The following is a 25,243-nucleotide window of genomic DNA, read 5'->3' as shown; positions in this document are numbered from 1 at the left end:
TCCACAACTTACTATGTAGCACACTCAGAAAATCTAAATTGAAATATCAGTTGTGGAGTCACACAGGTTGATACCATCAGGAGGTAACAGATTGGGGCAAACAGTATCATGCTTTGACATAAACTACTGACTACCTTCCTGTGTGCCTCTCATGTAGTTCTAATAAAATCTTTGATCTTTCTCTTGCTCTTCTCCACTAAACATAGACTTCAAACACTGCACTCTATTTGGACTTTATGGAGTTCAAAGCAAGGGCTAGAACCCCATTCTGCTTTGCTCCTAGTAAAATGTAGTAACGTAACTGATTTTTACCTTAAAAAACAATCTGAATTTCTCATCTATGTTCTCCTATAAGTTCCTTAGACTCTAAGGCTGAGAGCATCACAATAGACCCGTAAAATGCTGCTGTGAAATAAGTTTGGGTTTTTTTGTAGCTATCTTTGTAAGAGACACCAGTAAGGCAGTTACACCCAAAAACAAAATACCTTGACACTGGAACTGTCTAAAAATTCGTATGTTTCTGTACATCTGTCATCCTTCTCCAGGAACGGGGAACCACGGACAATGGGAGTTTCGGGGGAGGTACCTGGAAGAGCGGCCAGGGCAACACACAGACCACTGTGCCCCCCCCCCCCCCCCAGGCCATGGCCGCTTCCCAGAGCAGCGCACGGGCAGGGCAGGCTCTAGGTAAATGCTGGATGGGTGGGGGTACTGCGGGGAGCTGGCGGGCTGCAGAAAATAACCCCGCGTGTTTGAGACTCCTGGTCTAGGTGATCTCCTAAACTGCTTAGTCCTATCCAAGTAGAAGGCTAAGGCCCTTCTAAGATCCATGGTATGGAAGTAGGATTCCTGCTGAGAACTGTGAGGTTTCAGAAAACATATTGGTAGATATATCGATTAGTTAAGATTAAAATCTGAAGTAACCTTGGGTAGAAACCTGGGATGCAAACATATCATGAAAGAACTTGGTAAAGAGGTATCCTGCACTTAGGACGGAAGAACCCAATGCACAGCTACAGACTAGGGATCGAATGGCTAGGCAGCAGTTCTGCGGAAAAGGACCTAGGGGTGACAGCGGACGAGAAGCTGGATATGAGTCAGCAGTGTGCCCTTGTTGCCAAGAAGGCCAATGGCATTTTGGGATGTATAAGTAGGGGCATAACGAGCAGATCGAGGGACGTGATCGTCCCCCTCTATTCGACATTGGTGAGGCCTCATCTGGAGTATTGTGTCCAGTTTTGGGCCCCACACTACAAGAAGGATGTGGATAAATTGGAGAGAGTCCAGCGAAGGGCAACAAAAATGATTAGGAGACTGGAACACATGACTTATGAGGAGAGGCTGAGGGAACTGGGATTGTTTAGTCTGCAGAAGAGAAGAATGAGGGGGGATTTGATAGCTGCTTTCAACTACCTGAGAGGTGGTTCCAGAGAGGATGGTTCTAGACTAGTCTCAGTGGTAGAAGAGGACAGGACAAGGAGTAATGGTCTCAAGTTGCAGTGGGGGAGGTTTAGGTTGGATATTAGGAAAAACTTTTTCACTAGGAGGGTGGTGAAACACTGGAATGCGTTACCTAGGGAGGTGGTAGAATCTCCTTCCTTAGAAGTTTTTAAGGTCAGGCTTGACAAAGCCCTGGCTGGGATGATTTAATTGGGAATTGGTCCTGCTTTGAGCAGGGGGTTGGACTAGATGACCTCCTGAGGTCCCTTCCAACCCTGATATTCTATGATTCTATGATATAAGCCATCAAAGCCCCAGTCTCCCTACCTTATGGACCAACGTGATGGCAAGTAGGAAGGCCGTCTTCACAGATAATGAAGAAAGGAGCAGGTAGTCATTGATTCAAATGAAGGTCTCACAAGGTAGTTAAGAACTAGTTTGAGGTCCCAAGAAGGGGTGGTGTGTCTAATATAGGAAAAGAGATTACTCAGACCCTTGATAAACCTTGGTGATACTGGGTGAGCAAAAATGGAAAATCCCTTCACCGGGGATGAAAGACTGATATAACAGCCAAATGTACCTTAACCAAGTTGATGGATAACCCAGTTGTCTTCAGATCCAGCAAGTAAGTCAGGATAAGGGACAGAGAAAGGTAACAATGACCACACCAGTGGGTGAATCTCTTCTATTTCTGCAGGCAAGTAGTGCAGGTGGATGTCTTTCTATTGTGCAGTAACATCTGCAGTACATCTGTAGAGCAGGAAACCTCTATTCTCTAGGGCCATCCTGGAGCCAGGCCCTGAGAGACATAACCACCAAACTGGGGTGAAGTGCATGATCTGCGTCCTGAGACAGGAGATGGAGAATGGTTGATAGCTTTGTGGTTAGACTGGTCGCTGGACACAGAACTGAAGCAGGTAAGCTTGTCTTGGCCAGGGAGGTATTATGAGACTAACTCTGGCCTTTGTCGTACCTGACCTTATTCATCACTCTTAGAATTAGAAGTGTTGGGGAAAAGGCATAGACAGATTCCTCTTCCTTGGTAGAAGGAAGGCACACCCCAGGTAGTGATAACCCAAATGCTCCCTTTAATAGAAGAGAGGACACTTCCTGTTTGTGTAGGTAGCAAAAAGACCTACCCCATCTCTGGAATATGTCCTGGAGGACCTGAGAATCCAGCTCCCATACACAGTCATAGGAGAAGTGTCTGCTGCGGGCATCAGCAATGGTGTTTTGGATGTCTAGAAAGTAGGCTATGAAATCTGGATCTGGTTGGCTATGAATCAGTTCCAGAGCTTTATAACTTCAGCACACAAGGAGGGTGATGTTGCTCTGTCCTGCTTGTTGATGTAAAACATGCAGGACATGTTGTCTGTCATGATCCTGATCACTCTGCTCCTGATGAAGGGCAGGAAATGGAGACAAGTATTCATGACCTCTCTGAGTTCCTACAGGTTGATGTGGAGACCTATTTCATGGGTCAATCATCTGTGAGGACACCAAAGTGGGCTCCCCACCCCAATATGGATGCATCGGTTGTTAGTCACTGATGGGGTTGGGTAGCAGAAAGGTATGCCTGCACAGACAGGCAATTTACCTTTCCATTAGTTCAGGGAGTTCCTGACATGCAAGGCATCTGTCCCCTGCCTGAACAAGGTGTCTCTGATCAGGGAATAAGCAGTTCTCAACCAACCTTGGAAACAAACAGTGGAGGTGTAACCTTGCATGACTGGTCACAAAGGTGACGCTGTGAGATGGCCAGAGAGCTGAAAACAGTTTCCTATTGATATCTGAGGGCTTCCCTGAATTGTCCTTACCAGTTCTGACAGAGCCATAAATCTGTCTAAAGGGAGGTACGCTCTGGCTGCCTGCGAGTCCAAGTAGACTTCTGTGAGCTGAATTCCATGCACTGGTACTAATGTGGACTTCTTTACGTTTAGTTGTAGGCCCAACTCTCAGAACAGAGCAAGGGCCTTTCAATGGATAACTCCACTGCCTAGAAAGAGCAGCCTTTGAGAAGCCAGTTGTTGAAACACAGGAAGATGAGAATCACTTTCTATTGAAGGTAAGATATCATGACTGCTCAAACCTTCAAGAACACATTTGGGGCCGAAGATAGGCCAAAGAGAAGCACTTGGTACTGGAAGTAATTTTGGCCCACAGTAAATCCTAGAAAAGGAGTATTTGTGGCACCTTAGAGACTAACAAATTTATTTGAGCATAAGCTTTCGTGAGCTACAGCATGCATCCGATGAAGTGAGCTGTAGCTCACGAAAGCTTATGCGCAAATAAATTTGTTAGTCTCTAAGGTGCCACAAGTACTCCTTTTCTTTTTGAGGATACAGACTAACACAGCTGCTGCTCTGAAACCAGTAAATCCTAGGTATTTCCTACATGATGTATGAATGGCTATATGGAAGAAGGTGTATTACAGGTCCAGGAAATAAAACCAATCCCCTTCCTCTAATGCAGGAATTATAGTTATGAGTTATTATATGTATAATTCTTATATGCAGGAATTAAAGTTATGAGTTACTATAATTCCTGCTTCAGAGGAAGAGGATCTTACCTTCAACATTCCTGGCTTCACAAACTTGTTCAGCTATCTAAGATCAGCCTCCAATCTCTGTTCTTCTTTGGTAAGAGGGGTTGCTGCAGAGGACGGGGAAGAGGTTAGAAGGGAGTGAGTGTCTGTGACCAGGGTCCCGGGGGGCCACACTGAGGTTACTCAATTAGGGCAAACTGCAAAGAATGGAGCAGCGTAGCGGGGCAGTTAGCCCACTCCTGGGATAAAAGGAGTGAGAGCAGCTGAGGAAAGCTGGCTAGGTAGCTGGCCACAGTTGGGGCCAGCTCAATAAGGGCACAGCTGACCCTGATAAGAGGGCTGTGAGTAAGGAGCCGAGTGAGTCTCACTCCAGCCCTGGAATGAGAAGGACCTAGCTGCCTAGGAGAGACAGGATACCTTCATTAGAGCAGTGCGGGGGAAGGGACAGGCGGAGCTGAGGCCTGGCAGGAAGGCCTAAGGAGGTACTGGGGCTGTAGGGAGACAGCTGGGCTAGAAAGGCAGCAGGTCCAACCCCCTTGCCAATGATGAGTGGCCAGAGAAAGGGGACTAGATGATGACTAGCAGTAGCCACTGAGGCAAGGCGGGCACAGCGGTAGGGGGTTCCCCTGGGAGGGGAGACCCAGAACTTGGGGGCACTGCTGCAGGGCAGTACCACAAGATAAGGGGGCCTGAAGTGCCTGAAGTACAGTGGTGGAGATTGATGAGAAAGCAGGTACCGGTAGGGAGATACCAGCCAGCAGGAGGCACTCCAAGGCTGAGATGAGCTAATTCCTGGACTAACCAGCAGGAGGTGCCTTGGCAGCGAGTGCGCGCCATGCTACAAGCAGACAATCCCCAAAGCTGGTGGATATCCCTATACTTAGATTTACCATGCAAACACATAACAGCTTCTATAATACCTTACTGGTTACGCAGAAGCCAAAACACAGTTCCATCAAAAGTAACCCAGCCTTTGGGCTCCCTCCCAGACAGCCAAGTCAAATATGAAAGTTCTACCAATCCCAAAGGATCAGACACATTACCTCCCACGTTAATGAATATTCCAGATCTTACCCAAATACACGCTTACAGCCAATTCTTATTAACTAAACTAAAATTTATTTAAAAAGAAAAGGAGAGAATATTGGTTAAAAGATCAGTATACATACAGACACAAGTACAGATTTGAGATCAGTTTCACGGTAGAGATAGTGAACTTCGGAGTTGCAAATAGTTAGTTGCATTAGTCCATAGATTCAGTCCAATGTTCATATCCAGGGTGACCCACATAGGACTGGAGATCTCAGTCTTATGACTCAAGATTCCCCTGCATAACGCATCAAGCAGATCTGAGATGAAAGGATCAGGTTCCAAGGGTTTTTTACAGTTCCAGACCTTCTCTTGACAGCACAGAGTCCTTAGGCGAACAATAGGCAATCATTGAGACTTTGAAGTAAACCTATTTCCTAAGGATCACCAGTAATTAGCTGCAGGGTTAACATATGGCAGTTGTTTGTTTTTCACCATTCGCAGGTGATTGGCTATGCATTTAAAAGAGAGATCAATACAGTGATATCACTATATTTACAGTTCATTTAAATGTTAAGTTCTCCTTTTGATCTCTGAATTAGCAGAATACAGAATAGACCGCAACTGTTAGATTACATTGTCAAACTCTAACAATAGATATGTAAATGCACAAAAAACACAAACATCTACCAATATCTTCCTAAAGATTGAATTTGGGTCATTTATCCTGCAGGATGCTTAAGCCTTTCTGGCCATGTGTCACAGTCAAAAATTGGATGGTGTAGCCTGATATTATGACCTCCAAGACCCATTGGTCTGTGGAGATCTGCTCCCAAGCCAGGTGGAAATGGACAAGGTGGTCCCCAAAGGGAGGGAGGTGGGCTAAAGAGCGCAACTGTAAAGCCAGAGGAGCGGCTTGACCAACCCATCAAAAGTGCTGTTTGGATGACACCCGAGTGGTCATGGAGGGAGGCTTGGCCGCCCTCCTCCTCTGAAACTTCTGCATCTTTCAGGGGTTTCCACAGGTCTTTGGTACCCCAAGAATTGAGCAGGATATGATCTTGGGGAAGCCTGTAACTTACTGAAACACTTCTTGTTCATATATAGATGCCCAAGAAACATAGGGTCACCCTGGAGTCCTTAAGCACATGCAGAGAATCATTTGTGGTCTACAAGAAGAGTCTGTGACCATCAAAGGGGAGGTCTCTGATGTATTTTGGACCGCTCTTGGAAACCCCAAAACCTGAAGCCAGGACACAACTGGACACCATGGACACAACTACCTAACATGGAGAGGGACCTGGCAGCAGTATCTACAGTGTTCAAGGATGCTTGAAGAGCCATTTTGGCCAACAGCTGACCCTCAGCAACATAGATTGGAATGGTTTCAGAGTAACAGCCGTGTTAGTCTGTATTCGCAAAAAGAAAAGGAGTACTTGTAGCACCTTAGAGACTAACCAATTTATTTGAGCATAAGCTTTTGTCATCCGATGAAGTGAGCTGTAGCTCACGAAAGCTTATACTCATATAAATTGGTCAGTCTCTAAGGTGCCACAAGTACTCCTTTTCTTTTTATAGATGGGAATGGTTTCCTGCAGGCAGATGTTGAACAAAGGCCATGAGCTTGCTGTAATTTATGAAGGTATATTTAACAATGAGCACCTGATAGTTCATGATCCAGAACTGCATGGTTGCAGATGAGAAGACTTTTGTCCACGGTTATAGTAACTTTTGGTCCTTGTCAGAGGTAGCAGCCCTGAAAAAGTGCCATCTACCCCGTTCAGTCAGAACATCCACCACAAGGGAGGTAGGTGGGGGATAGGAAAACAAGAAGCCACAGTCCTCAGGGGGCACCTAATACTTCTTGTCTGCCCTTTTGCATGTTGTTGGAATAGTGGCCAGTGTTTGTCATACCATGTTGGCAAGATCCAGAAGAGCCTCATTAATGGGTAGTGCCACTCTGGAGAGTGTTGCTGACTACAAAATGTCAAGCAGCATATGCTGCTGGTCTCTGACCTCCTCAAGAGGGATCCACAGAGCATCCGCTACCTTTCTAATGAGGTCTTGGAATTGCCTAAAGTCATCGGCAATGGGAGGAGGGGGAGGCATAAGCACCTCAACGGGCAATGACAAAATGGGAGTTTCAAGGGTGACTTCCTCATTAACCTGGACTTCTGACTCCTCAAATGTTTCCTCCTGACTTGGAGGGGTAGAGGGTGGATGTGGAACCCAGGTCAGCTACTGTGACAGTACCAGTGGTTTATTGAACTATTGCCGATAGGCAGCCTACAGATCTCAATATGGCCACTGTGGAGGTCCATAAGGGAGAGGGGATGGCATACAGGGCTGGTCAAACCATGCTTGATTTGCCGCAAAGTCCTCCCTTCATGAAGGCAGATTCCCAAAGAGGTATGTAGGATAACCCCTGACAAGAAATTGAGGAGACCAACTGGGAGTCCTCTTCTTCCTCCACATCATCCCATGGGGTTGGGGCATATTAATGAGGATGGAGTAGAGTCCTGTGCCCGGGAGAGGCCACTCAGAGACTGAGGTCTCAGTACCATGAAGTGCTTGGTACCTGACAACAATGGGGCTCTTGTTCATTCGACACCAAGAGATCCCTTGAATACCAGAACTCTTGATGGATCAGAAAGGGCCCTAGACTGACACCATAGCCGAAGTTGCTGTGACTGGAGATGACAGTACCAGGAATGCTGAGTGTTCTGCAGGCTTTGTCGTGTTTGCTCATTACCGAGAGTACAGCTTGTACAGGCACCCCCGGCTGAGCTATTTGCATCAGTACCAGTCGCTGGGTTAAGGTGTGTTACTGCACCAATGGCTGAGTGGAATGCTTCGGAGCTGACAACAGGGCTGAGCTCAATGGTAATCTGTGCCTCCCCTTACTAATGGAGGTGTTGTGTTTCCTCTCCCTGGAGCTCCAAGGACCTGGTCTTTTTGGAGCTGGCTCCTTAGATAAAGAGTCCAAGTTCCTCTTTTTGAGAGTCTTCCCAAAGTGCTCCAAAGTCTTCCCTTTCTTAGAGGAAGCAGGTCCCAACACTAACGGGTTACTGGGACTGTCCAGAGTCAGATATATGGCTCAGAAAATGGTTGCAGGGAATGTTCGATTATCAACAGTCTGAACTTTATCTCCCTATTCTCTCTAGTCCTAGCCTTAAGGGCTACACAAAAAGAGCACTTTTGGAAGATAAGAGACTCTCCCAGGCAGTGGACACACTTGGAGTGTCCACTGCTCATTGATATGGCCTCTTGGCAAGACAGGCAACATTTGAAGCCTGGGAAAGTAGGCCTACCCCACCAGACGAAAACAGATCTCCTTAGGGAAAAGAGAGGGAAAACAGCTCTCTCATCTAAACTCACTATACGAAGGCTAACAACAATGCTAACTGAACTAACTTTACTAAAAGTAAAGAGAAAAACAGAGTACGCTCCAAGCAGACCTGCTAATGTTCTGTCTTGGGTAGAGGTGGTACAGAAGCAACTGGGGGTGGTTTGCCCATGCACCCCTATGTAGGCTCAGTATCTGCCGCCAGAAGGCATAGGACACGTTATACGGGCCAAACAGGCACTGCTAATTAGAAATCTCCTGTCAAGGGCTCAAGAGACGCATGCGCACCTTGAGCATGGAGCACCCACAAGGACACTACTTGAAGAAGAAAAAGATATGGGGAGGAGTGGGGGAGGTTTAGATTGGATATTAGGAAAAACTTTTTCACTAAGAGGGTGGTGAAACACTGGAATGCGTTACCTAGGGAGGTGGTAGAATCTCCTTCCTTAGAGGTTTTTAAGGTCAGGCTTGACAAAGCCCTGGCTGGGATGATTTAACTGGGAATTGGTCCTGCTTTGAGCAGGGGGTTGGACTAGATGACCTTCTGGGGTCCCTTCCAACCCTGATATTCTATGATTCTATGATTCTATATTACCTATGATGCCTGGGGTTCACACCATGACACAAAATCAAGTACTTTGTGCAGTAGCTGATTTTGCAATATGGGTGGGGCCTCAGGCGGAGCAGGGGCTGGAAGAGGCGGGGTGAGGGAGCATGCATCCAATGAAGTGAGCTGTAGCTCATGAAAGCTTATGCTCAAATAAATGTGTTAGTCTCTAAGGTGCCACAAGTCCTCCTTTTCTTTTTGCGGATACAGACTAACACGGCTGCTACTCTGAAACCTGTCATTATGCAAGAGAGAAAAGAGCAGCCCAGATATCAAGAATTGTGGGAGATGCTGGGCTTCAGAAAAACTGGATATGTGGTGTAAAAATATAGCTCCCTAACATAAGGAAAAAACCCCAAACCTTTTCTGCAAAGAATATACACCATATAAAAAAGTCAACTGAAATAAAGAGTGCCATAAATGGGAAGCATGTTTTAAAAAAAGCTAGAAACTGCATGTCAGGCTTCAATGCAATTAATGATACTCATTGTTCACAGCTATTAGCAAACACGACATACACTATCAAAGTACTTTAGCATCAGGAGCTGAATCTCCCACTGGCAAAGTGGCTAAAGATGTTTCGCTAACTAATTCTCCTGACTTCCAGATCTGATCATGATAATGTTTCTAGTTTTCAACAGAATCTATACAACCAGGTTCAGCTCCTCCAGCTGAACAGCTTTCTGTGACATGCTGAGTGCCATCAACACCCATTTCAGGCTCTCTACATTTGCAGAATTGATACCTGGCAGAATCAGGACCTAACCTAGGCTGACCCTAGCCTAGGAGGTCACAGACAGGACCTAGGAGGGCAAAATAAATAATAATTTGTTGTAGTCTTGCTGTTAAAACCTTCTGAGTCATCATTTTGGGACTGAGCTGGGGAGGAAAAAAACAATCAAAATTTTCTGCCTGCTCCTCTTTTCCTTTCTTTTCAGGCAGAAGTAGGACTCACTAAGGGGAAAAGGTGCCAGTATTATGCCCCTCACCTGAGCAGCTTCTCAAGAGATATCACAGTCCAAGAGAGAAGGGGGCGCAGGGAGGAAGTGAGGAAGATTCAAATGACAGATACTGGTTTTCTGCAAGAGATCCCATGCTGAAAGAATTTTCTTCCCTTTACCTGAACATGCTTGAAGGCTTTGTGGTTTGATGCAGACTGGCAATGATGGTTTAAAGCAGCCCTGCTGCTTTCCCCATGGAGATCCCAGACTTCTAGCAAAACAGAGACCTGGCTTGTAAAAGAGACATGATGATACTCCTGAAGGGGATGCACTAGGGTAGGTGCTAAAACCATCTTGCTGAATTCTCCAGTATATGCACAATACCTTGTGCAGCAATGTGGGAGATAGCTAAGAGGCTGCCCACATAATCAGGTGCCTTGGCATGTCCCTATGAAGCTTTAAGTGTTGGTGGAAGCCTCTGGTGCAATTGAAATCTGGATTAACTGCTGCACACTATTCCAAATACAAAACTCCTCTGCCCTATAGTCACCTTTCACCCTAGCCAGCAAACCCTTTTTCCTTCTCACGCATCAAGGATCCAGCATCAGCTTCCCCCTGACTCCAAAAAATCCCTCTCCCTCACAAAAAAATCCAAAACAAACAAACAGTAAACACACATATCCCCGGGACTCATTTCCAACCTCCAAACTTGTTTCAGTTTCCTTCATGGCACTCGACCAGTAATTCCTAGGTGCTCCCTGACCTCTGACTCCCCCATTAAATTATCTCAAACCTCACACAAATGTTTCCTAGTTCTGCTCCTGAAATTTTCTTCCCCAGTTTAGCTTCCAAGCTCTACCAGCTTTCACAACCCCTTCTCTCTCTTTTCCTAAGGTATAGTACTTATTTTTACTGCTTTACCATACACTCATTGTTTCTGTGTAAGTAACATTTTCTACTGTTACATTACATTCTACTGTTTCATTTTATGTTTAACCTCACGCAAATCAGTCTGATTAAAACCTAACGGAAATGACAACTCTTTTGGACATCCTAGTCACTAATCTCTCTCTCTCTCCTTTTTTAACAGTTAATCAAGAAAGTTTTAGAATGGAAGACAGTCAAAGAATTATAGAGGAAATCCACTGTTACTTTTCAACGCAGCATGTGTATTCCCTAAACTAGCAATTTTGTCTTCTGCTTTCTATTGGAGGATGTAATTTATAATGTAAGCTATTTATATGTAAGCATAAAAAAAGTTATAAATTATAGACTGTTGTTATCAATCAACTTACATCTTTTCCATGAATGCCTTCAGGTCCTGGTTCTCCTTTATCTCCCTTCTCACCCTAGGAGGAGGAGTATATATTTTAGTTTTATGAACAAATATCATTTTCAGTTGGAAAACTGCATTATGGGAAAAACATCATCATTCATTACTATGCTCTATATACAGTACAATATATCTATTGCTGACAGCATAGGAAAACTATTCCTGACACTTCAAGAGGTGTTTCATCCAAATTAAGAACCTGACCCCGCAAGGTGCCAAGTAACTGGGGAGCTAATGCTCAGTACTTCACAAGAGGCATTGAACACCATCTAAGTATTCATGTTTGCAATGTTGCACTTACAAAAATGCAGATGGATGGATGTTTAATAGAAACAGACAAAATTACTCCACGAGACAGTCATCTGTTAGAGGTCTGGGGACTGACACCCTCTCTCTCTGCCAGCTGAAATAGTGTATTCTGATACTGAGTTTGACTAAGAAATGTATAAGAAAGTTCCTATATGACTGAAATAATTTACTTCCCCTCCACCCCATGTGAAAACTCTAGTTTATTATTTCAATTTGATATTTGTTAACTGTGTGCCAAGAAAAAATTCAAAAAGTAGAAAGTTACATTAAGATGGAGAATAAGTATTTACAATCACTCCACATATCCCTGTCAGAATGGCCTGCCATGACAATTATCACTAGCACCACATGTGGTCTTAAATATTTATACTGTAATTTCCAAAAGGAAATGAACTCCGTATGTTGATTTGAATCTGTTACTGGAATATGATCTGAAGTTTAACTTAAAACCAAAGATTGGGATTATATTCTTTTTAGCATAACATTTTATTTTACATGGATAATCATAGGATAGCTAATCGAATTAAAATCAATTTGAACAGTTTATTAGACTTCCACTTATTTCTATAAGTATAACAAATACTGGTGATATAAAAAGGCATGTTTTACTCTCTCAGAGTACATGTTCTTCAGGACACGGGTAGTGTTTTCACACATAGTTGTACAGCGCTTGGCACAATAGGGGCACTATCCTGATAGAGGCATCTGGATGTTACCATAATATAGATATTAAACAGGAATAATAACAGGAATGCTCCCACTTTCCCTATAATACTTCCCATTGAGAGTAATGTCCATAATGTTGTTAATATAACTCTTTGCAGTAACACAATTAACCGGCATGTAACATAAAGTTTTCCTATAATTTAACATATTGGAAAAGGAAATGGTCTTAGGAATGACTATTCTGAGTTCATGTTTTACATCACTGTATGAGAGAAATGTCCTACAAATTACTAGATGCTTTTAGGGTTTCTTTGCCTTTAATCTGTAATGCTGTATGGCTCTTCGATGTCACCTAAAAAAACAGTTCACATTTTTAAAATATCTATTTTAAGTACAACGCTTACAGATATACCTTTATTTTGAGACTAGAAAGGAAAATGCAGCATGAAGGATTCTGTAGACTAGAAGGATATAGGCTAGTTCACATATTCCCATATGAACTTTTAATTACACAATGCAACTATTATTTTAAAGTTAGAAGAAAGAGATTCAGTTCTTTACAAACTCTTGTCTACCATTCCATTCCCCTTAATACAGGTTCCACCAGAAGTGACAGAGATTTCTGTTTAAGCAGCCTAATTAATGAGAGATCCGTTTCCAGAACCAACAAAGCTAAACTGCTCTGTAAATGCAGCTACACTGAGCTTTGCAAGTAATAAGAATAATTCACACAAAACCACGGGGACAGGCTGTACTGAAGATCAAATCCTTCATGTCAACCAAAGAAAGAGAACAGCAGTGCACTGAATCTGTGTCGTCTCAAGGGGACTACACTGGTCTGAGCAAAGCCTATTCATTATGTCAGTATAATCTTCATAATTCTGTTACCTAAATGCTATAGAACTGAGATCAAATAATTCCATTTGTGACAGGACCCTGATTCAAAGCTATTCCTCTAGTGGCAGTAACAGAAGGCATTTCATCTAATAATAGATCATTTTTTGCAAAATGAGTTTATATGAGCTTTCTTAAACAACTGAAGCCTACCAATAAATTAGCATCAACAGGACTGTACCTTTAATGGACCCCCATGCTAGAAGCCGCTAGGCAGTTTTATGTTTTAACTCTTGTCCATCTACTTCACAACAAACAATATTATACATTAGCCTAAAATATCCATTGAAGGCTTTTACTTAATCATCCCCCTATACTTTGTATATTTGGTCAAAGCCGCAGTTCAAACCAGACTTTCATGGATTCATGTTTGTTTATTTATTTGGGGGAGAATGGAGAAAGGGAGGGAAACTAATGCCAGCAGGCCTGTCTAGAAATTTTAAAAAATCCTTGTTTAAAATGTTGGTAGTACATTTTAGCTATCAGCTAAGCTCTGTTTTGTCTCTGGACTTATGTTCAAGGGCATAATCAGACAGCTTAAAATGTAAGCAAAGCCCCCAAAGAGATATTTAAAAACAATATTCAAAGTAAGACTTCAGAAGAAACTGAATTAGATAAGAACAAATCTTTTAGATTTCAGTTTGTCTGTATCATTCTGACTGCTTGGAAATTTAATGCTGGTTTCCCCTTCTTTCAACTCACAATAGTCCAATTATTGTTACAGTTTGCCAGAATTTCCAAAAGTACAATAATATATTTACAATAACATCTTATTATTCTAGATGAATTATTTTAAGATTTCATTTTCTAATATATTTCTAGGAGATTTAAAAATATCACTTGAATATCAGGAAATATTTTTCCTTTCATGGTATATCTTTATTTGTTTACATATTTTATATACATGAAAAATGGGATGAACATGTGCAGTGCTGATTCAACAGTGACATTAATCTGTGAGCCCAATGAAGTCTATACAAGCCTGAGTACAGTATACCTTTCCATATTTCATTCTGCATTGGCAGAAATAACATACAGTCTCAGATTCTCTAATCCAAATTAAGACCACCCATATCACCTGGATGACAATGCTGGGTCAAAAGCCAAGATGATCTGTGATGAGTGCAGGCCTTAAAAAACACCCCTCTGCCCTACTGCAGGCAGGCAATCACTTTAAAAATGCTGATGAGTGGTGCAGGCTGCAAGGGGGTGGTGGTGTGGTGATTGTGGCTGCTGGGTGCAGGTGAGAGATACAAAGATTCCAGTTTCCATGATTCAAAAGATGTCAGACTTCAAAATGCTCATTGGTTGTTTAGACAAGACAAAAGCAAAGATCATTCAGGCCAGGATCCCTTCATCATCCAAAGAACCGAGGTCAGTCTGCCGCACTGTATGATTTTCATGTGCATTTACATTCAATTTTGAGTAGATTAAATTACTTTCATTCACAAACATATGACAAACATTATTCTGTGCATTATTTATCTCTTCCTTCTGCAAAGCAAGAATTCCTATAAAACAGAGTTCTGATTCTCATCACATACTCCTATGTAAATTAAGTTATCTTGCTCATTCCCGTCTTTACTATATACATTATATACTTCATGACTTATCTTGAAATGTAGCCAATCTGCAGAATATAACATTCAGTAAAGTGTGACATGAGTTTTAAACAGTCCACACTGCGGGATACATCTTAGGTTTGCACACAAAAAAGTGGTAAAAGCTATTTTAAGTCCAATGTTCCTGCCTGTTCAAAACATCTTCAGATGGGACAATTAATTTGTGAATACTTGCAAAATAGCATTTCAATGCTGGAAGTATTGTGTGCCTTATTTGTTAATTAAAACTAATCCAACATTACAATATTGAATTATGTGCAGAGATTGTATTTCCTGGATTGAATTCTGCTTTCAATTACACTCACGCAATGAGTCAGGGGGGTTGCTTCAGTATAGCTGAAGATACGTGTGTGAAATCCTGGCCCTCCTGAAGTCAGTGGGAAAACTCCCATAGGATCAGGAGTTTGCTCTCTGCCTCCACAAGAAGTTGTCAAAAAGAGAGTATCAAAATACCAACTCCAATTTTCCATTTGCATTTAAAATATTATTGAAGTCTCCAACACCAACTGCTATAGTTAAGGCTCAGTTCTAACTTTTATTCTAATCTCCACTTAATCAATTAGCCATTACTCTCTCAGATCTCTTTTATGGTCTTTTCCAGCCTTGGTCCCAACCCAAATAGATGTTTTAAAAAAAGAGAGAGAAAGTTTGAGCAAAATTGAGCTTAGCTGGTTTTTGGGTATGTTAGCATGAAGAGATCCACATTTCCTCATATGTTCCAAGTGAGCATTTTCTGCTTACATAAAGCAACTGAAGCTGGAAACATCAACCTTGGCTTGTTTTTACAGTCTGTACTGAGGAAGGGAAAATAACCCAAAACGAAACACATTTTTTAGAGTATTTTTTATAATTTAAGCATTTAAAGTTGATATTTTCATGTAAGCTTGTTAAAAAATCTCTCATTTTTCTGCTACATTTTAGGAATTGTTTGTTAAGGACGGTTTAGTTAAGGACACCGATAAGGATTAACGTAAAGATGTATTTGTTAAGGATGATTCAGTTAAAAGAAATTTATATCAACAATGCGTTCACCAAAGACTCCTTCAGTTAAGAAGGTGTTTGTTATGGATGCCTCAGGTAAGGCTGCCTGACTTTAAGATGAACCAGTTATGGTGATGTTGCAATTTAGAAGCATGTTTTCCTGTCTTTCCCTCCTCCCTCCAATTTTTCTTTTTTTCCCCCCTTTAAATTATATACAAAATATATAATTAATACAAAATTAAGAAATCAAAAAACATGTCAGGAAACTCCAAAAATTAAGGTTTCTTCTGCAGCGTTACCTTGTCAGCATTACTTATTTACTTGTTAAATAATAATCTTAACATATTTCTCTTTATATTATCCCACCTATTCTTTAAAATATGCAGGCTATGCAAAATTACTTTGTACTGAGGCAGAAACATTGACTTTTGGAAATTCCTGATTTTAGAGTGCATTATTTTACATCTTTAAAAGCTAATTAAAGCTAGATTTACATATAATAATCTTATATGCTTTGTTACACGTGTATTTGTGGTGGTGTGCTGTATCTAAGATTAATTTCTTTTCCTCATGACTCTTTCTTCATAACTCATTATAAATTGAATCCAGCTATAACAAACATTCACTAATTTTCCCTGCAGATGGTATGAATTTAGCAAATTGTAACATTGGGCTGAAGACAGCCCTTAGGGCTCTATTCTGGCTTTTACAGTCAGAATCATGCAAGGGTGGGGTGGTGAAGGCTCTCCATCCCAATGACATTCTCACTGACTGAGCCAGAATGCCTCTGGCATTGCTGAGACAGTGGTATCCCAGAAAAGAAGAAGCTGAAACACCTTTTAAAGGGTGCAAGATATGCTTCCCCCTATGCCACTGGCCAGGATGAAAGGAGAGTGGTGACACAACCTCATCCCTTGGAGCTGTTTAACATTGCCGTTGACTATAGATGCTCTCCATACTTGAGTACAAGGAAACAATTACGAAGATTAAGAATACCCTCTGCTCCCTGACAGCCTACATTTGGTTAGCCATAGCCTAACAGTTTATTTTCTTGTCAGTAAAACATATATTTTAAATGGCTCCATTTCAACTTTTTCTTTGCAAACCTCTATAGTAATTTTTTGTTGCATTCACTTTTCTAAACAATACTTCTATTTATGCTGACACAGATAAGTCACTCACTTTTTTTTTTTTACTTTTCCATAAGAAAAAGATTTATATGGGTTTATTACTAAGCCATAACAATTCCAAGGTTAAAATTTGACAATTGAATTGACAATGAGAGTCAAACTTTCATTTGTAAAAAGAAAAATCCATTCAGCCTAATTTAAGTGTGAAGTATGCAAAACCAAAAGTAGTTTCAGTAATGTGAAAAAAAATGAACATTCTTAAAACTGCCTTGAAATGTCTTTACACAAGAGACACAAATGCCATCTAAGAGCTAGTACAGTCTGTGGGGGTAAAATGTATGTATGTCAAAAATAGGGCTGTCAATTAATAGCAGTTAACTCATCCGATTAACTAAAAAAATAAATAATCGTGATTAATTGCAGTTTTAATCACACTGTTAAACAACTGAAATTTATTTAATATTTTTAAGACTTTTTCTACATTTTCAAATATACTGGTTTCAATTACAACTAGGGTGACCAGATGTCCCTATTTTATAGGGACAGTCCCGACTTTTGGGTCTTTTTCTTATATAGGCTCCTATTACTCCCCACCCCCGTCCCGATTTTTCACATTTGCTGTCTGGTCACCCTAATTACAACAGAATACAACATGTACAGTGCTCACTTTATATTATTATTTTATTACAAATATTTGCAGTGTTAAAATTAAAAACAAAATATATTGTATTTTTCAATTAATCTCATACACGTACTGTAGTGCAATCTGTTTATCATGAAAGTGCAACTTACAAATGTAGATTTTTTTTGTTACATAACTGCACTCAAAAATAAAATGATGTAAAATTTTAGAGCCTACAAGTCCACTCAGTCCTACCTCTTGTTCAGTCAACTGCTAAGACAAACAAGTTTGTTTACATGTATGGGAAGTAATGCTGCCTGCTTCTTATTTACAATGTCACCTGAAAGTGAGAACAGGCGTTCGCATGGCACTGCAAGGTATTTACGTGCCAGATATACTAAACATGTTTATGTCCCTTCATGCTCTGGCCACCTTTCCAGAGGACATGCTTCCAAGTGGATGATGCTCATTAAAAAAAAATGCATTAATTAAATTTGTGAACTCCTTGGGGGAAAATTGTATGTCTCCTACTGCATGGTTTTACAAGCATTCTGCCATATATCTCATGTTATAGCGGTCTCAGATGATGACCAAGCACATGTTGTTCATTTTAAGAACACTTTCACTGCAGATTTGACAAAACACAAAGAAGGTACCAATGTGAGATTTCTAAAGATAGCTATTGCGCTTGACCCAACATTTAAGAATCTGAAGTGCCTTCCAAAATCTGAGAGGGACAGATTTTGTGTGGAGTATGCTTTCAAATGTTTTAAAAGAGCAACACTTTGATGTGGAAATTATAGAACCCGAACCACCAAACAAGAAAATCAACCTTTCTTCTGGTGGCATGTGACTCAGATAATAAAGATGAACATGCATTGGTCCGCACTGCTTTGGATTGTTATTGAGCAGAACCCCTCATCAGCATGGACGCACGTCCTCTGGAATAGTGGTTGAAGCATGAAGGGATATATGAATCTTTAGTGCATCTGGCACATGAATATGTAGCGATGCCAGCTACAACAGTGCCATCTGAACGCCTGTTCCCACTTTCAGGTGACATTGTAAACAAGAAGCGGGCAGAACTATCTCCTGCAAATTTAAACAAATTTGTCTGTCTGAGCAATTGGCTGAACAAAAAGTAGGACTAAGTGGACTTGTAGGCTCTAAAGTTTTACACTGTTTTATTTTTGAATGTTTTTTTTATATTTCTACATTTGTAAGTTCAACTTTCATGATAAAGAGATACTACAGTATGTGTATTAGGTGAATTGAAAAATAATTTCTTTTTTTACAGTGCAAATATTTGTAATAAAAATACATATAAAGTGAGCACTGTATACTTTGTATTGTGTTGCAATTGAAATCAATATATTTAGAAATGTAGAAAACATCCAAAAATATTTAAATGAAATGGTATACTATTATTGTTTAATAGCGTGATTAATCATGCAATTAATCATGATTAATTTTGTTAATCACTTGACAGCCCTAGTCCTGAAGCCTCTAAATGTTTTTCATGGTGATATCCGTTTCAAAAATGTCCCTTGATACATATTTACACAGACTATAACAGCTTGAACTCTATTGAGTTAGTGGTATGCATTCTAAAATACTCTGAACTTTTAAAAACTTTAATGTGGTATTTATTTTAACTACATGTAAATACAAAAGGAAATTCACACAAAAATATAGCCCAGAACAGAAAATGAAGTAGGAGTAGTGGCTGAAACGCTGTTCTTAGCTCTCCCCATTAGGGCAAATTCTGCACTGCCTTAAATCCCATGGAACACCACTGTTGTTGAAAAATTTGGCCTAGTGTGCAATTATAGTGTACACCATCTGATGTACGAAAAAGCATTTTAGCTCCAACTCATGTGAATTCCTATATCATAAGAATTGCAATACTCAAACACAAAGGGATGAGTTAAAGATACAAACTTCTGAGCTTCAGCCTTAATTATGTTATCACTGATGCAAATTCTGCCCTCAGATAAGAGGTTTCAAAGGAAATTGCATATGTTTACCTGATGGTTGAAGTTGGCCCCAAGGCTATGGTACCAAAATTTGTAATAGTATTTTAACTTTCTTTTGTGTATGTGAATAAATCACATGTTAAATAGCAAATGCCTGTGCTGATGTGCATTAATTGTACTTCAAATAAATATTATAAATAAATGCATTTCGTGTTCAATTGCAATTGTTTCAAATTTTATATTTGGCATGCCTCATTCTAAGAGAATGTGTTTGAACAAACCAAGAAAAAAATCTACTCTTTAATGGGGCTAGATATTTTTCAAGGCAACCAAGAGTCATTTCCTTCCAGCTAAATTACTACAACATCAGCTGATGATATAAAAGGAACTTTTCAGAATTGTGTGCTGGAGTTACTGTAAATAGAAGTTGTGCACTCCTGCTCGAAATTTACTTCTTCTTAAGAAGAAATTGTTAGTTCTGAAAAAGGTAACGGAATATAGAATCTTTTACCTCTACCAAATTCAGCCCTAGTTGGTAGTAACCAAAACTTGTTACCATCTATTAAATGAACTGTCAGGTGATCTCAGTCTAGGTCCTATTGGACAAATACCCCATAACATACACATCTGTTCATTGACAAAGGAAGGATGTTAGTTTCCTGGGTTGTCAATCAACACTTTTAACAGGCACAATACGAATTTCAAAAACAAAAACAACTAAATACAATTATGCAAGTCATTGGGTTTTCTTGGGCATTTTCGGAAGTTGAGATAACAGCTACTTCCAGTAAATCATTAGCCATCAAAAGGAAGCCACTATTATAGTGATTTAATAACTTATGGTAACAAGATGTGGGTCCATAAAAGTGATCCAGGAACATAGAACTCCACCATTTCTGCTGACCATGAGAAAGGGAGAAATAGCTGTTTGTCTCTTGTTACCAGAAGTGAGACTGGATGAAAAGTACAATACACTCTGATCAGTCTGGATATTAATATTAATACCATATTTATAGTTAAGGTAAACAGGGAAAAAAGAAGGTATCACTGTGGTGTCTCCTCTTTTCTAGACTATGTACTATATGCAAAAGGTGGTGAGGTGCCTCATATTTACATTAATATACAGGGCCAGATCCTGATTTAGGTTTCTTCTCAGAGCCCTATATAGGTTCACAATCCAGTCAAGCGCTGAAACTCCAGAGGAAAAATGAAATCTTATGACAAGGAAACACCCACTCAGAAACAGCTATATACAACTGCTGAGCCTGACTCTATGGTGATCTCAAAGACATCTTACAGTACTGCCATACATAGTGATTGGACTACTGGGAAGTGTAACTGGGAGAGAAAGTGCTTCCCCTTATGTTCCACAGGGGGATGGCAGAGTGACAGTTGTGGAGAAAGCAAAGAAAGCAATGGGCTAACATTCCCCTTACTTCCACACAGCAGAGTCAAGATGTGGCACACATTTTTTAATTTGAAGTTTGATTTCTGTTTATACCACCTTTGTGTTATTGTTGAGTTAGGATTTTTCTTTAAAAGGAAGAGACTTGGTTCCCCCCACCTTACCCCCCCAAGGCTGATCTCCTAAGGAAAACTAAAAACCAATCTATTTCTGTCAGCTGTTGACAAAGAGCACTGGTTTCACAGAATGTGTTGGGCTGTATTTTTTTAGGCACCAATACTTTCCATGGATTTGGCAGGCTATTGCTATTGTTATTTAGTCACTAAAAATGTTTTGCAGATGGTTAAAGCAATCTCAAATATTTGCACTACTCAATGGACTGCAGTGCCTTTTCTGCAAAGGCTGAAACTTGCTGGATATAGTTCTATAGTACTTCTACAGAAACACTGTCACATTCTATATTTGTGACTATGTAATGTGGTTATCAGGCCTTGATTATGTTGGTATCTGTTGCCTCTGTGATTTTGGACTAAAAAAACATGACTTTATCAATGTTATAGAACTATATGTGCAAGTTCAGTGGCAGTTTTTGGCTACACCAAATTTCTGAAATATCCTGGAGTGTGATGTTTAGTCCTTTGTGATGAGTGTATATTGTATGAGTGCTTTTTATTTTTTTATTGAGCAGATTTGCGCAAAAGTCTGTTGTTTTGCTTTTCAGGAGTTCATGTGAATGTTTTTCCAAGATTCAATCTATGAAGGCTGTATTCCAAGTTTCATTTTAAATTGGAAACCTAATTGCAAACCAGTGAAAATACTGGGCTTCACCTGGTTTCTGCTTAACCCACATGAAATCACAAATTTTGTCCAATTTTTAATGCAAAACCATGAATTGGTCCAAATTTACTTGAAACGTTCATGAACTATAACAAATCTTTCAATGAACCAGATCTGAGTTTAAACCTGGTCACAAAACCCATCACTAAATGTTTAAAGTAGTTTCAGTTCAAGCATTTTACAAACCTTAGAAATTAAGCAAGTGTATAGTTGTAACAGTTTTATACATTCATTATACAGTAATGTAAGACATTGCTCTATTTGATATGTTATCTCCTTAAGAAATAGGAGTGCATGGAGGTCAGAGTCAAGAATGAAAAAAGTGAGGTAAGAATGAGGACATAGAAATGTATATGCAGCAAAAACAGTTTGGAAAAGAGGCATTTCTTTGATTTTATTTAACTTGTTCATTCTAGAGTGAGATGTGGTCTCCCCCCCACTTTTTTTTTCTTTTGAACATTGTGCTGAGAGCATGAAGTTAGTGAAACGGTTTCAGCAAGTTAGTTACCTGTGAAAGTAGGGTGACCAGATGTCCCAATTTTATAGGGACAGTCCTGATTTTGGAGGGTATTTTTATATAGGCACTTATTACCCCCCACCCCCTTCCTGATTTTTTACACTTACTTTCTGGTCACCCTATGTGAAAGTAAAAATTATGAGGGCATGTAGCGGGGTGGCTACCCTGCTCCTAAAATAGAAAGGGTTAAAAGCAGCCCTGGAGAGGGCTGTGGCTGGCTGATTGGGGAAGCAGCCCCAGCTGGCCTGTATAAAAAGGCCATGAGCCAAAAACCCATGGAGTCTCTCTCCAGGCTGGGAGAGAGTAGGGCCTGCCTGGGTACTGAGGGTGGTGCAGTGCTGGGGAAGGAGCAGGCTGAGTGGGGGTGCTCCAGGCTGGCAACTCCGCAGGCTGTAGGGCCAGGTCCAAGGCCCATAGAGGTACTGGGAGGCAGAGGAAGGCAACAGGTCCAAACCCCCTTGCCTATGATGAATGGCCTTTACACTGCAGTCTGCCCCAGGGAGCGGGTGCTTGGTGATGACTAGCAGTAGCCCAGATTGAGGCAAGGTGGGGATAGTGGGTTGGGGGTTCCCCAGGAAGGGGAGACCCAGAGGCAGAGTGTAGGGGTACTGCCAGGGGGGCAGAACCCCAGAGAAAGGGGCACTGGGGTCTGTGAGGGATACTGGGGTCAAAGGCCTACAGAGGGCCCTCCATGCTGGAAAAGAGCTAATTTCCAATGACCAGCAGGAGGTGCCGCAGGGGTGAGTCTGCATTCCTTTACAGGGCAGATCTGGGAAAGGCAAAGACTGACTGGTCTTGGACTCAGAAAGAAGAGTGCATAGGCACTAGTAGGGATATAGATGAAGGATGCCAACTTTTATGTATTTGTTGCTTGTCTTATATTTTTTTCCTCATCTTTTACATTGAATACCTTGCATACATTGCAAAAGAATACTTACTTTTGTTGTAAATATAGAATGGAAAAAAATCAGGTACATGCACCAGTCTTCCATATTCGTCATCCACATTTGAAAGTTCAGGGACAATATACCCATGTATACTCAGTCATTCTGAGACAGCATGGGTGGGGGATAGCAATAGAGTGACCAAGCCAAATCTTATGTATCTGATGAATTTGTGGAGGCCATGAAGGTTGAAAACAGGTTTCATTCCACCCTTGGATTTCAGTATCAGGAAGTACCTGGAGTAAAAACTATGGAAACGGTGTTCTGGCAGAACCTCCTCCACCATTCCCAACTTCAACAGAGAGCTGACCCGTTCAATGAGCAGTGTCTCATGAGAGGGGTCCCTGGAGAAGGATGGGAGATGAGAATGTGGCATAGAGGGGAACTGGATTATGTAGCCCAATCTGATAGAGGTAATCAAGACCCAAGCACTGTAAGAGTGGGCCAGCCGGTCCCCAGGGGGACGGAGGAACGACAGGACCAGTGTTCTGGACAAAGGAGTCAAAACAAGCCTTGACCTGTGTTGAGGGAAGGCATGAGGACTGCCTGAAGCCCAAGCGCAACTGCTTCCTCTTGTGGGATTTATCCCTCTTTCTAGTGTAGTCCCATTGTTTTGGAGGAAAAGGTCGCACCCCATAGTGGCATCTTTGCCATAAGGACATGTACACCCCCAAAGTTCTCAAGCAGTTCTGTGAGGAGGAAGACTGCCAATGGCTGGCCTGCGGCTGATTCAAAGCCACCACCAGCGACCTAGCAGGTGACTTTAGCTTTGAGTGGGACAAAGAGCAGGATCTCCATGAGCGAGGAGCTTCCCACTGAGTACAAGGCCACTGATATGGGAAGAGTATCAGTGGCCTTGGAGTCAATTGGAAATGTATGCCTGCACTGTTAGAGAATTAATATATACCAATTGTGTTTGCATTTACCTCTATCTTGTTGGAAGTTTAACAATGTGATCTAACTAGCTTGTAGATGCTAAACTTCTGTTCTTGTCTATAACGTTTCATTACTATAATCTAGTGATTCAGAGATTAAAAGGGGATATAAACATTTAGATGGAACTTGTGGTGTAATATTATTGTCTTCATTTCTCTTTGAAATTTGTAGTAAACTACCTGTGAATGGTTTGATGGTTAATTGCCTTATGCTAATGAATGCAACTAAATTACCAGTGTATGCCTAGGAAACAGATTAGCTTCAAAGCAACAATATATATTGACTATTCTTCAGTCAAGGAGGCCCTGCTGTGACCCCAACTTGCTTCAGCTGCAAAGAAAGTTTGGCCTAATTCTCTTTTATCTCAGATATGCTTAAACTTTGACAGGGAAAGTTTAAGCTCGTAAAACTGAGGTCTCTGGGTCTACTCTGGATTATCCCTGCAATTCTCATGGAAGAATTTGAACAAACTCTGCACATGGACTGCCTATTGAACTATGTAGGCACCATCAGCCACCTCACCATCTCTGCCATGAAACTGGCCTACAAACTCTTTTCGTATCTATATGTATAATAATCTTTAACCATAGCATCTCTATTTTATTTTTTATTAATAAATCTTAGATTTAGTTAATAAGGATTGGCTGTAAGCATGTATTTGGGTGAGGTCTGAAATATTCATTAACTTGGTGGATAATGTATCTGATCTCTTGGGATTGGTAGAACTTTATATATGGCGAATAAGGTTTTTTGTAACCCTCACTATTAGACTTGGCTATCTGGGCGGGAGCCAAAGTCTGGATTGCTTAAAGGGAACTATATTTTGGCTTGTTGGTAACCAGTAAGGTATTACAGAAGCTGTTTGGTTACTGGTCTGTGAAATCTAATTATAGAATAAACCACCAGTTTTAGGGATTGTCTTCGCAGTTTGCCCTGATTGAGCGTTCTCAGTATAGCCCCTCCAGCGAGCATAGTCACATCAATAAACTAGGCTACGACAAAACATGATCTTGTGAGACTGCAACCACACAGAGATCTGACTCCAGCCATGGGCAGTGAGAAGGAACTGAAGGGAGTCAGGGTGGTGATGCTTCATATAGCCAGTGCAGGGGTCAGAGCCATGAGGCTCGAGCACCACCCTTCTTCAGGTACTGCTAGGCAAA

The 25,243-nt window shown here is 41.0% G+C and overlaps 1 protein-coding gene across 4 annotated transcripts in view; it reads right to left on the bottom strand.

Moving 5' to 3' along the window:
- COL19A1 (collagen type XIX alpha 1 chain) overlaps positions 1-25,243 on the bottom strand; it is a 337,142-nt gene that overhangs the window by 197,421 nt on the left and 114,478 nt on the right. For all 4 annotated transcript variants that reach the window (XM_073336362.2, XM_078852102.1, XM_078852101.1 and 1 more), the window contains one exon: positions 11,204-11,257. In XM_073336362.2, the coding sequence (XP_073192463.1) occupies positions 11,204-11,257 (54 nt within the window). The remainder of the gene's footprint in view (positions 1-11,203; positions 11,258-25,243) is intronic.

This window comes from Lepidochelys kempii, chromosome 3, assembly GCF_965140285.1.
Source record: "Lepidochelys kempii isolate rLepKem1 chromosome 3, rLepKem1.hap1, whole genome shotgun sequence".
Taxonomy (NCBI): Eukaryota; Metazoa; Chordata; order Testudines; family Cheloniidae; genus Lepidochelys; species Lepidochelys kempii.
The sequence above is the reverse complement of the archived record's forward strand: the minus strand, read 5'-3'. Positions and strand labels throughout refer to the sequence as shown.